This window comes from Micromys minutus (genome assembly GCF_963924665.1).
Source record: "Micromys minutus genome assembly, chromosome: 14".
NCBI lineage: Eukaryota > Metazoa > Chordata > Mammalia > Rodentia > Muridae > Micromys > Micromys minutus.
Window position 1 is genome coordinate 29,651,190 of NC_137983.1, and position 13,883 is coordinate 29,665,072.

A 13,883-nucleotide genomic window follows, 5' to 3' on the forward strand; every position below is an offset into this window, starting at 1 on the left:
GGGGAGAAAGAGGAACACTTCTCCACTGTTGGTGGGGTTGCAAGCTAATACAACCACTCTGGAAATCTGTCTGGCGATACGTCAGAAAATTGGATATAGTACTACCTGAAGACCCAGCCATTCCACTTCTGGGCATATACCCCAGAGACACTTTAATACACAACAAAGATATATGCACCACAATGTTCATAGCGGCTCTATTTATAATAGCCAGAAGCTGGAAAGAACCCAGATGTCCTTCAGAAGACGAATGGATACAAAAATTGTGGTACATATACACAATGGAATACTGCTCAGCCACCAGAAACAATGACTTAACCAAATTCTTAAGAAAATGGCTGCATCTAGAGAAGATCATCCTGAGTGAGATAACCCAGTCACAAAAGGACAGACATAATATGCAGTCACTGATAGTGGATGCTAACCCCAGAGGCTTGCACTCCCCCAGAAACAACTCACAGACTGTATGAAGTCCAAGAAATAAAGAAAACAAAAAATATACATATATTCACAAAACAAGAAGACTTTGACTATTTCCATGTTGCGTTTTGTTTTGCATGTACTTTACGCTTATTGCAACTATTAGGTTTTCAATGCATACTGTCAAGCCCTTGAAAAAAATCAAGTACTGACTAAAAAATATATTCACATGGTTTTATGTAAAATTTATTTTAATGTCTGAAAAAACAGTACTGACAAAAATGTATAATTTTAAGCAAAAAATGTTTAAAATCTGTACATTTATCTTTGTTTTGCAAAATAAAGTCGTTAAAAAATAAAATAAAATGAAATAAAAAAAGAAAGCATTTATGAATATGTAGGAAAATTATATCTATCACTGAACTATATCTCTGGTCTTTGATTTTCAAGCAATCTCTTTAGGTAGGTCTACTCTTGAGCTTCCTAAACAGCTCAAGCTGGCCTTAAATTCTCCCCTTAGTTGCTTAGTTGTTCAAATTCAACCTTAACATTTACATGAAAGACAAGAAATGCCTGTTGAATACACATCACTTCAAGTTCACTTAGCTGGGTAATGCTGTCAGAAGTAAGATTTTCCCTAATCCTATAGTATAAGTGGTTCTCAACCTGTGAGTCATGACACCCCACAACATTAGGAACTGTATTAAAAGGCCACATCATTAGTAAGGTTGAGAGCTCCTGCTATAGTACTTAGAAGAAGGAGAAAATGCTGCTTCTAAAACCTATAGATTATTAACGTACAAAAACCACTTAACAGTGGGTCAATAATATTAATGCAATCTACTATTAAATTTTGCAAAACTTTGAAAACACATTCTAAATAATTGATTAGAGCTCAGTTTTTTCATTGATGTATAGGAAAATCCATTAATATTTAACTCTGTACAATTTCCAAGCCAAATCACATAAAGTTTGACCCAGAAAGTGACAGATGCCTTTGAACATGAAACACATCAGAACAGCTTTTTCACTAATGGGTAGAATTTGACCTCTATATATCTGGCACTAAAGATCCGGTAACAATTATATTTTGAGTCTTTTTAAGAAGATATATTTATTTTATGTATATGAGTATCTGTTTTATGCACATGAAAAGAGGGAATCAGATCTCATTACAAATGACTGTGAGCCACCATGTGGTTGCTGGGAATTGAACTCAGTACCTCTGGAAAAGTAGCCAATACTCTTAACCACTGAGCCATCTCTCCAGCCCTGGTGTTTTAAGTCTCTTAAAATCTTAATGTGACTTTAGAACGTTTGCCAAAATCACAGCCTTGAAAATAATTCTGGGAACACTCCAGAATCTGAAGGAAAAAGTACTGTAATCAATATGAAGTATTCACAGGGTAAATGGCCAAGTGCAACTAAATTTATGGAAATGAAAAAAACTCTAAAATTTTATAAATGAACTCCAAAGTTTTATAAATGATACCATGTTTATGCTTCTGTTACTGACTTTCATTTAAAAGTCAGAGTATGTTTTTTCTCATAAATATATTAAAATTAATATTTCACAATACTAGAAATTCTTGTATAGGGCCAGGAGAGATGGCTTAGCAGTTAAGTGCACTTTTTGATTTTGTAGAGGACCTCTGTTCAATTCCCAGCATTTGAACATTTCTTTATCATTTGGTATTCCTCAGTTGAGAATTCTTTGTTTAGTTCTGCACCCCATTTTCTGTAGAATTATTTAATTCTCTGGAGTCTAACTTCTTGAATTCTTTGTATATATTAGATATTAGCCCTCTACCAGATGTAGGATTGTAAAGATATTTTCCCAATCTGTTGGTTGCCATTTTTGCAATTTTATAAGATCCCATCCATCAATTCTTGAACTTAGAGCATAAGCCATTTGTGTTCTATTCAGAAAATTTTCCTCTGTGCCTATGTGCTCTAAGCTCTTCCCCACTTTCTCTTCTATTGGTTTCACTGTATCTGATTTTATATGGCGGTCTTTGATCCACTTGGACTTGAGCTTTGCACAAGAAAATAAGAATGAGTCAATTTGCATTCTTCTACATGCTGTCTGCCAATTGAACCAGCAGCATTTGTTGAAAATACTCCTTTTTCCACTGGATGGTTTTAGCTCCTTTGTCAAAAATCAAGTGACCAAAGGTGTGTGTGGTTTCATTTCTGGGCCTTCAATTTTATCCCATTGATCTACCTTCCCCTCTCTGTACCAATACCATGCAGTTTTTATCATGATTGTTCTGTAATACAGCTTGAGGTCAGGGATGGTGATTCCCCCAGAAGTTCAAAAAGAAATTCTATACAGCAACTTGAATGATTTTGTACTTTTCCCCTTTCTCCAAGTAGTGAAAAGCCGGATTATTTTCTTACTGCCACCATCATTAGCAGAATTGGATGAATGTAATTGGAACTATACCACTCTACTATATCACTTTCTCACTCCATCATTACAAGTGGAAACCATTGTAGTCAAATTTCCTTCACCTTTAACATAGTTTCCTCAAAGGAACACAGAATCAAAAGATACAACAGGACAAAATACATCACTTGAAAGTAAACTAGAAAAAAAAAAAAGTAACATTACCTTTTCACCGTTGAATTTAGTCCTGCAGGAGGGGAAGGTTGTTCAGGATCCTGGTTAACAAGGCAAGTTGGAAAGGAACAGCCATCACCTTGACTGTAGTTTAAAAAAAGAGAGAGAGAATCATTCAACCCTCTTAATGCTGTGACCCTTTAATACAATTCCTCATATTGTGGTGACCTCCCCAACCATATAATAATGTTGTTGCCACTTCCTAATTGTATTTTTGCTACTGTTATGAATCGTAATGTAAGCATCTCATATGCAGGATATCTGATAAGCAACACCCTTGAAAAGTCATTTCATCTGCAAAGGGTCGTTACCCACAGTTTGAGAACACACTGCTGTAGACAATCTAGTGAAGAAAAAGAACAGGTTTAACTGTGTCTTGTGTTTGTTTACTTTTATTAATTCAAATTTTTTTAAAAAAGCCTTTCAGAACAAAGTACCTTGAGAATACTGGTAACAGCCAATACTTCTTCTCATCACCAAAAACCTGTAGCATGTTTTTACTGAAACCCAAGCTGAATCCGTTCTTATCTGTTCCGTGTCTAAACACTGGATCCCTGAATGCCTCTAAAATGAACAGAGAAGCCATACGATGAATTCAGAAGGTATACACTAGCAACCCCTAGATAGGATAAATTCAGAATGCATATATACTAGCAACCCTTGATATGATGAATTCAGAATGTATATGCTAGCAACCCCTAAAATGAAACAAGTGTAGTGGGGTACTCCAATAGTGGGTGGGTGCTGTACATAGCCTTGAGACAGAGGTTGTCTATTCTGGTTTAAAATAGTAAGAAATGAGTAGTCCTGTTTTCAGATTTACACCATCCAGATTTTTATTTTATTCTTAGTGTATGTGTATGTAGAGGTCAGAGGACAATTTTGTGCAGAGGGCTCCCCCTTCTACCTTTATATGGACTATGGGGATTGAATTCAGATTATTAGTCTTTGTGGCAAGTGGTTTTTTTTTTTTTTTTTTTTTAACCACTGACCTACCCTTCTAACCTGTCTTATAAGTCTTCTGACTATAAATGGATGGACATAATAAATAATACTAAAGCGAATATATTTTAAACAAAATGTAAGTATATTTTAAATATACTTGATAACCTCCAAAAGTAAAAACAAAAACTCCATTTTTAGCTTAATTGAAATTTTTATCTCATCATAATTTTTTCATTTGACCCAAAACCATACTTTAGTCAGTTCCCAAGCAGACATGTCTGCTTATGTCCACTCCGTTTATCAAATCTGTGTTCCAAAAAGACATTAGAATTGCCCACATCACATAACAAATGCAGATGTGAAATGTCTGCAAGCCCATCAGTGTTCTTGCCACAACGCCACATTCTCCTCTTGAGTGGCCCTGCAAAGCGGGTTCTAAAATCTTAACTTTAGGATATGAACACATTTAGAAGCATAAAGATTGTGCCCATTACTTTGGAGACAACCTAAACAGCAAAGTCAGATACTAAGAAACATGATGCTATGAGATCTTAAGTCTTTGTTGATCCTGGATGTTTATGTTTAACAAAACTTCCTCATTACACAGGGTCTTGCCTATGTATCCTTGGTATTTCCTAGTCAGGATGGTGCTTTGCTTCTAGTCGTTTTCCATCACACTCAGATAACTGTTGTGCCAACTGGCAGCATTTTCCACAATCTACTCAACATCCTTTCACACCTGTGAAGTTGGCAATAATGCTACCCTCACCCCTAACTTTGGTAATACCTCTTTTACTTTTTTTTCATAGCTAAGCCTCATCAAATTAGTTATATTAAAAATAAGTTATTGGCTTCTTTTCTATTATCTCCTGACTTCACTGTCTTCTTTTCTCTGCTGGATTTGAGTTTTCTCTCCTTTTACTGACACCTCACAGTGTGTGTGTGTGTGTGTGTGTGTGTGTGTGTGTGTGTGTGTGTGTGTGTATGCACAAACACAGTTACCAGTTTAAGATATTACTTCATTTTTAATATGGACATTTGGAGGTATGCCTTTCTCAGGCCTTGTGCTGGTTGGTGTTTTCTGTCAACTTGACTCAAGTTAGAGTGAAAAGAGCCTCCCTTGAGGAAATGCCTCCATGAGATCCAGCTGTAAGGCATTTTCTCAATTAGTGATCAAAGGAGTGGGGCCTAGCTCATTGTGGATGGTGACATACCTGGGCTGGTAGTTCTGGGTTCTATAAGAAGGCAAACTGAGCAAGCCAGGGGAAGCAACCCAGTAAGCAGCACCCTCTATGACCTCTGCATCAGCTCCTGCCTCACAGTTTATGCCCTGTGTGAGTTCCAGTCCTGACTTTCTTTGGTGATGAACAGCAATGTGGAAGTGTAAGCTGAATAAACCATTTCCTCCCCAACTTGCTTCTTGTTCATGATGCTTTGTGCAGAAATAGAAACCCTGACTAAGACAGGCTGGCTTTGTGCCTTATGTCACAGTTTCTTTTCCTGATGCTGTGATAAAATATTTCCAGGAAAGCAACTTAAGGGAGAAAGAATCTCTTTGGTTTTGGTTCTGGTTCCAGTCCACCATTTCAGGTAAACTGTACTGGCAAGAGCTTGAAACTGGTAGATACATTGTATCCATATTCAGCAGAAGAGAACAATGAATGTTTGCTGTTCTTCAGTCTCTTTCTCCATTTATATAGTTCAGGATCCCAGCCAGAGAATGATGTAACCAACAGTCTGTGGGTCTTCCCACCTCAAATAACATAATTGAGTTAATTCTAGCCCTCTTGACTGAGACATGCTAAGAGGCCAATCTCCCAGATGATTCTAGATTTTTGTTTAACAACGTTAATTATCACCTCTTGTCTGTAGAGTGAAGTGGAAACTTCTGTTTAGTTTGGAAAGCCAGTTAGTTATGTTAAATGATGTTTTACTAGGGCACATAGGTGAAAGGATGTTTTGCTAAAGCAAACATGTTAAAGAATGCATGATGTTCAGAAGAAATATAAATATGACCCCCACAGCAGTGGGAGCTTGAACATTGGCTAGTTTTGCTCTGTCTTGCTATTCTTCCCAAATGACACCTATATATTGGTTTGCTTTACATTGTGTTGCTGAGCTCCTCTTGCTGCTGAGCTCTGCTTGTGGTCACACCATAGAGAGAAACTCACCAAAGAACTTCTCATGAGGTTCCTACAGCTTCTTGCCACTTTTGTGGTCTCAGGCAGGTTTCTTCTGGATTGAACTGCCCTTGCTGGTTTGTGTTTGGTGACTGCCAAGTGGATTGGACTGCAGCTGCTGATTCATATTTGGTGTTTGCTACTGGACTGAACTGCTGATATCCTGACAACGAAGATTGGGCGCTCCTCCCCAAAGAACTATTTCTAAAGAGGTCTACTTCCTCCATGTCTGAATAATTTATCTTTTCCATTACTTCTGATGGGTGGTGGACAAGAGAGGAGGTTGATTGCTTATTAACTTAGGTTGATAAAAATTTATGCTTTCGATAAAGTTTAATAACTCTGTTCTGTGCCTACAGTGTTCTGGCTGTTTCAATGGTTAACTTTTCAAAATAAATATTTCTTGGTGTGGTGAGATTTTCCTTGACAACTCAATCATAATGGCATCATCTCCAGCCTTTCTGTCATAGGTTATGGTCATGGCCTATTTGTTTCTTTCAAAGCACTCTGCATTTTATAACTACCTTTATGTTTGAATTTTGCCTCTTTGCTTCTCAAGAGGTTGCTCTTCCCTTGTTTTCCCCTCAGCATAAACACCGCTTTGCACACCATGTATCAATATATGCAAAACAATGTACATGCATCCATATGACATTACAAAACACTCTGCAAATAAGAAAGATTGTTGTAGTTTACTGTTTAAAGACAGGTCAATAACTTCTGAGCATATGACAATGTTTAGGGAATGACTGCAGATGTATTTAAAGTTTTGTTCTCCATAATAATTGGATACTCACCTAATGTAGATTTATTTTTGCTGACTAGCCAACAATGATAACCAAACAGAGAGGACAAGCTGACAGAAAACATAGCTGCAGCAAAGAATAAAAACATAATGTGGAACTTGGCTTGAGTATCAGGTAGACCGTTCTATAAGGAAAGGCAGAAAACAAAATATTTTGTCAACAGGATAAAATATTAATTAATTAATCCCCTACAATTATTAGTTAATATGATTGTTTTCTTTAAGTAATTTACAAATAGAAAATGACACATTGCTTCATGCTAAATTTTAAGGAGAAAAGTAAGTATTTACTTTGTATTAAATTAAAGGCTTGTTAGTATATGAACATCTATTCAGAAAAGATTAAAGTTGGAATATTTATTTTGCTTTAAATAACCAAGTTAAATTCTAGGAAAAAAAAACATGACAGCATAAACCATACCAGTGGGAAACAAGATAACAGAAACTGAACATATCATTAGCATTCTGCATATTAATAAACATTTAAATAATTTTTATTATAATGCCAGAAAAATGAAGATTAGTTGGCATAATTTATTTCCCATTCCCATTGATACTGTAGATTACTATAAACAACAGCATCAACTAAAAGAATACAGGAGACATCCCCCACAATGCTTCAAGCTCTGGCAATAACATCACAGAAAAGATGAACATTAGTAACACCTGTCTGAAACACTTTAATACCCAGGGGTTGAAACCAACCAGCTCTGCAAAACCAAGAGAGACCAGTTGGCTCTAGAATGACAGACTAGGGACCTAACTTTCAGCAAAGCACCAGATATGTCAGGGACCTCCCATTCCCACATGACCACACCCTTTCATTTCCCTGTGTTATTCGCTATTGATATAGGTGATAAGACCTCAACTGGAAGCTCAACTGGAAGCTCTGAACAAAGAGACTTTGGTCTTTTCCATTCAAAGGTGTTCCGGGTTTGAAAAGAAAACTTCCTATAGGAATAGAGGGCAGTGAGCTTACAGTCTAGTAGACATTCATCAGGGATCATCTGGAAACTGCCAACCCACCTGTGTCTTTCTGTTTCTTAGCAATGGGACCAACAGAAAGTAGGCATTCAATAACTCTTTAGTATGAAATTTGGGTTAAACTCATATAAATTACCCATCAATTCAGAAAATTTTGCCATAATGAAAGATGGTTTAATAAAAATAAAAGAGAATTCAGTAAGAAAGCAACCCTGGCAAAAAGTAGAACACTTTGTTACCAACATATCGTGCTCAGCAGTAACATTCCTGCATAGTTTTCATACTCTAATTTTGTTCTGACTTGTTCTAAAAATATATAGTGCAAAACAAACAAACATCAACTGAATTACCAGGGTATAACAATGTAAAAGATAATCTGATACAGGAGGAGAAAACTCTTCAATTTTTAAATATTAAGAAAACATGTGCTTATCTAATCAATTCTCACTACTTGTTCTACTTAGGCTGCACAAGAGTGTCTAGAGCAATGGATCCGTGAGTACTGGATCTTGGGGAGACATGGGCTTGGTTTTTTCTTCTCACAGTGCCTTAGGCATCTACTGACCAATTCACAATCTTGTTCAGTGTGGGGTTCTATCCGAATGCCCCTTATTTAAAACACTGTGTTGACTTATTGACATGGAAATCCTGAACAACAGCACTAGAAAAAGCATGTATTTTCTCCATAAGACACATCAGTCTCATTTAAAATAATAGCACTTCATCAGTATGTATGAAGATCATTTTATACTTGCAAAATAAACAAAAGGTTAAAAAACAAACAAACAACCAAAAACCCAACAACAAATCACGAAAGCAAACAGACCATGGGAGAAGATGCTTGTTTGAAGGATGCCGAGATGCAGATGGTATAACAATACCTTGTTTACCTCAACTAGGAATGAGCATGTGCACTGGGCAAATATGTACATGTCTAGAAACGATTTTAAAAGCTCAGAGTACATTGGTTGGGAGTTATAAATAAACTTTGAGATTGTGAATATACAGATGCAGACTGAATTCGGAAGCCTGACTGTACATAGAGTAACCCTATGGAGTCAGGGTCGGAAATAACTCACCACTGGATGATTATGCATAGAAAAGTCACTAAAGGGAACTTACTGTCCAAAATCTGATAAAATACTGTAAATCTGTAGCAGCAATGAAAAGGCAGTACAGCAGAGAGTAAGCCAAGAAAAGGAGGAAGAATTTATAATTTGAGAATCCAACACAATTGTTCACCCTGCCAACAAAACAAAACAAAAAAAAAGGCTTAATGAGTTACATCTCCAGTCTATTGATAAATATGTTTAAACATAGTATAGGGTTTTTTTTTTTTTTTTTTTTGGTTTATGTTCATTTAAAACGCATTAGCATTTCATTCATAAAGAACAGTAACGTTTTCTAACACAATAAAAAGCAACGTTTGCACCTAGATAGTCAATATGATACTCTTAATATTGCTTTAATCAATCACAGTGAAAGCTGATACATCTCATATACAATGAGTTACATAAACAAATATATACCTGAAGGCAGAGTTTGTGAGCGAGCCAAAAGAATCAAGCAGACGACATGGGGGATTCACTAGGTTATTTCTAGATTTGATTTGAACTATGATTAAGAAATTTGAAGTCTCTAAGTTTTCCCAAATTTCATTCAAGACCCTTCAATACACCTCATTGCATGACATCATGGTGGTAAATGAACGCTCGGTCAGTATGCACTAAATGGAAGAATTAAGAAAGGCAGGTGAGGGAGCCAGCTAGTCAGAGTGTCATGCCCATTTGAGATCAGCTAGTTGTGATGATGGGTTTGGGGAGGGTAGATTCACAACTATAGAGGTCAATAACACAAAAATGAGACAATTTCAGTGTGTAGCTATTCTCTCTGCTTTCCATAAAATGAGGGCAGAGCTTCACGATCTTCTAAAAACGCTAATAGCCTCTGTAGCTAAACTGGCGGATAAAGATGATGGAGTCAACTCAGCTGGGATGCAAACCTACTGCATACGGTGCCTGCCTACTGCTTCCTCTCCTGCCTGTCTTTGTCTCCTCTTGAGTCCTTCTTCCCCTCCAACCCCTGCCTTACCTCCCCCTCTTTCCCTCTTTTTCTCTCTGTCGACCTTGGCAATGAAAACATTTTTTTTCATTTCTTGTTTTGTTTCTTTTTAAATAACCTATGTTCTCATAAACTTTGGTTTTGTGCCTCAAAAAGCATAAGGAATAGCCAGAGTTTAATACATTTGAACCTAAAGGTCTTAGCCATGGAGAAGCAATTCACAGATAAGCTAACTGCAGATGCATATTGTTAAAGGTTATGTCTTCAGCGTTGGAGGGCCTGGTGGGAATGCGAACAGATCTCTGAGAGTGTTTTTTATTGCACTGGAAGGGGATAGTGGTAAGAGCGAATGTTCGAAACAGCCCTGTACAGGCTTCCTCTAATGCCATCTCTCTCCAAAGGATGCGGGATATTGCCTTTGCTTTGGAGGAGTAGATGATCAGAGGTCAAGTGAGAAGAGGGATGGACATAAGCAAAGGCACCTGTGAACCAAGTTATAGTGACTGCCACCCATTGTGCCTCTTTCTGAAGGAATGCACACAGAAAGCTTTTGTTAAATGATGAAGAACACTGTTACAGAAAGAAAATGATTTTGATCAGGTTCTTATAACACCAGGTTCAGCTTATGGTAACTCATGCGTAAGATCACTGGGGTAATTGGCCATGAAAGAACCAAGACTCAAAACCAAGTGTTTCACCATTTGATAAGTGTACACTGACGATTCTGGAAGGCCTATTTCAAAAGGAAACAGAGAAGAGTGTTTTTCTTGCACAACAACAACAACATACTTTTTTCACACAGCTCTTGGTTAGACATTGTAACTGCTTACTGTAGACTCACTTTGGCCGGAGGATGATCTGGTTGCACACAAGCATCCCCCAGGGAGGACAACATGGTGTTTATGCAGGAACAACACATTTTGGGTTATATCATTTTAATTTGGTATAAAGCTAGCTAATGGATGCTTCACAGAAACTGCTTTCTGAATACAACTAGAAAGAGACCAAAGTATATTGGAAAGAAAGTAGCTTCTCAGGCCCCCAAACAAAACTGGCTGTGTGACTTTGAGTCCACTCTTCAACTCTGCTGAGCCTCAGGGCAAATAATATTATTTCTTTTTGTAATCAATATATAAAAATAGCTTTTTAAAAAGTGAATAGTTTTTAAAATACAGTGGGCATTCAATATATTGAAACTGAAATTATTTACTTCTATTTGAGGCGTTGTTAGGTAATCACACCAAAGTATTATAACTATAATTAATTAAAATTGTATGCTAAATCATTCCTCCAGTAGAAAAATCCAAAAAGATCAACACTACAGAAAGTCTCATTTAGTTAAAAAGGCACTTGTGAGACTGAACTCTTAAATCCTAATGGGTAATTTCAAGTACCCAAGCAGACCTGCAGACCACTGACTACAAACCCGACAGGGGCTGTCTATCTAGTGTTTCACAGGCTCAGAGTGGATATGTACTCTAGAGTTCAAAGCCATATACAAGCCCTATATGTAAAGGCAGGTGTATAACCTGGTATTGTCCAAAAAGCCCTTAAACAAATCATATTCAGATAACTTCTATAAAACAGTTTTCATATACTGGTGTGGAAACAGTTCCAGAATACTGTGAGAAGAAAAAAAAAAGTCACATCCAGTGTATGAATTCTGTAGCCATTTGTTTTGTTGTTGTTGTTATCATTATTGTTAAGAGAAACACTGCGCACACACACACACAAAGGTATGGCTATACAAACATATACACGGACAATTTAGACCTAAACAGTAGCCGTAACAATAACAAAAGTGGTTCTCTGGGACTAGGGAAAAAGTAAAAACAGACATTAGAAAACGTTTCCTGCTTTTACTTTTGAATTCTAGAACCACACTATGCTTTATTTGTACTTTGGGGGAGGGGGTGCGTACTCGGGGTGAACTCAGATTTTATCGCTTACTATGCATGGGCTCCACCACTGGGATATATCCTTAGCTCGACATTTTACAATTAAATTCGGATTTGTTTTTGTTGTGCCAGATATTAAGCATAAGGCCTCATGCATACTGCAGAGCACCCAGTTCATTCCATCTAAAAATGTAAAACAATACAAGCCGGATGCTGCATTAAATTGACACCTGCTGAACATAAGAGCCCTGGAATCCAGTGGTCCCATTCTGACAAGGCTGTAGGTTTCTGCAGGGGGTGCAGGAAGATGCTGTTGGAACGGTGATCGCAGATGGGAAACATCAGTGCAAGAGGGAGTGCAATAAACCTGAGACTCAAGAATCTGTGCTGTGGAAACGTATCTCTTAATAGCTGCAGTCATCTGGCACTTCTTGCCTACCTATTTAATAAGATCTGTCAAAGTTAGAAAGATCATGAAATTACCCTCAAGTTTCCCACTCTGACATGTTAAGTGCTGGATTATTGTTACGTTATTGTTTTCTAGCTCTGAAAGTCTGTACCTTTAACATTGGATGGTAGGAGCTCTGGGAGGCACTTACCTGGCACCAATCTGATTGTCTCACCTCCCCATTCTTTACTAACACAATTGACATCAGCTGTCTGGCCTGATTATTCTACTGCTGAAAACGGTGTTTAGATGGTATAGAAACCAGACAGGAGAATGCTTGGTGTAAGCTGACCCTGAGACAACAGCTTTGATATGGGTAGGTGGGATTGTATGTTTGTTTTTAGAGAAGGATGGTAAGAAGAGCTGGAGAGATGGCTTAGTGGTTAAGGGCACTGACTGCTCTTCCAGAGGACCTGAGTTCAATTCCCAACAACCACATGGTGGCTCACAACCATCTGATGCCCTCTGATGCCCTCTTCTGTTGTGTCTGAAGACAGCTACAGTGTACTTATATATAATAAATAAATACAATCTTTACAAAATGAAACAAGAGAGGTATAATTGTAAGAGATCTTGCATGCATAAACCCTTAACCTTCCCTGGTTCTCTCCTGTTCCTAGGAAGATCATTACCCACACAAACTGCCTAGTGTGAACTTGTGAGCACTCATATCTCTTCAGTGTGTCACTCTGGAAGAAGTAAAATTCGTGTGATGATTCTAGTTAGTGCTTAAGTTCAGCCATAGCAACCTTAACATGATTATGCACAATGAAAAACAGTAACAGGGCTGGAGAGATAGCTCAGAGGTTAAGAGCACTGACTGCTCTTCCCGAGTTAAAATCCCAGCAACCACATGTGGCCCACAATCATTTGTAATAAGATCTGATGCCCTCTTCTGGTGTGTCTGAAGACAGCGACAGTATACTTATATATAATAAATAAATCTTTAAACAAACAAACAAACAAACAAACAAACAAACAAAAAACAGTAACAAAGACAGGAGAGTTGACCTTCCTTAGCAGATCTTTCAGATAGCCCTCCACAAAGTCCCTTAACTTAATGACTTAGAAGTAGGAAAAAACAAACAAACACCAAAACAAAAGCCAAGAATGAGTTCTATGTAGAAAATCACGTTTAACTATATTTGTGTGTTTGTCTGTTTACTATTCTTCCTGCCAATGCAGTTTCCTTGAAAGTTTAAGTTGTTGGCATTTATTACAAACTTCTATTGAGGTATCATGTATGTAATTAATGTGTGAGCATTTATATTTCTGGAAAGTGTTTTAGTGCATCTGTGTTTATATATGTGCATAAAAAATTCCTGCTGTGTATGTAAAACATGTGAAATTAAGGTTAGTGTTATTAACACACTAGTTTTAAAATTATTTAATGGAAATTCTCCCAAATGGAGACTCTTTGAAGCTAATTAAGTACTTCAAACTAGGCCTCCTAGGAGAAATAAGGTAACCAGTTAATAAAAAGATTTGTTAAAGTGGCTCAATTTATATTAAGTTAGTA

At 37.2% G+C, this 13,883-nt stretch overlaps 1 protein-coding gene across 3 annotated transcripts in view; it reads right to left on the reverse strand.

Moving 5' to 3' along the window:
* Window positions 1-13,883, reverse strand: part of ZDHHC2 (zDHHC palmitoyltransferase 2) — a gene marked incomplete at its 5' end in the record, with an annotated part of 59,260 nt that overhangs the window by 15,347 nt on the left and 30,030 nt on the right. For all 3 annotated transcript variants that reach the window (XM_080928380.1, XM_080928381.1, XM_080928382.1), the window contains 4 exons: window positions 3,035-3,127; window positions 3,481-3,607; window positions 6,966-7,098; window positions 9,080-9,200. In XM_080928380.1, coding sequence (XP_080784506.1) covers window positions 3,035-3,127; window positions 3,481-3,607; window positions 6,966-7,098; window positions 9,080-9,200 — 474 coding nt within the window. The remainder of the gene's footprint in view (window positions 1-3,034; window positions 3,128-3,480; window positions 3,608-6,965; window positions 7,099-9,079; window positions 9,201-13,883) is intronic.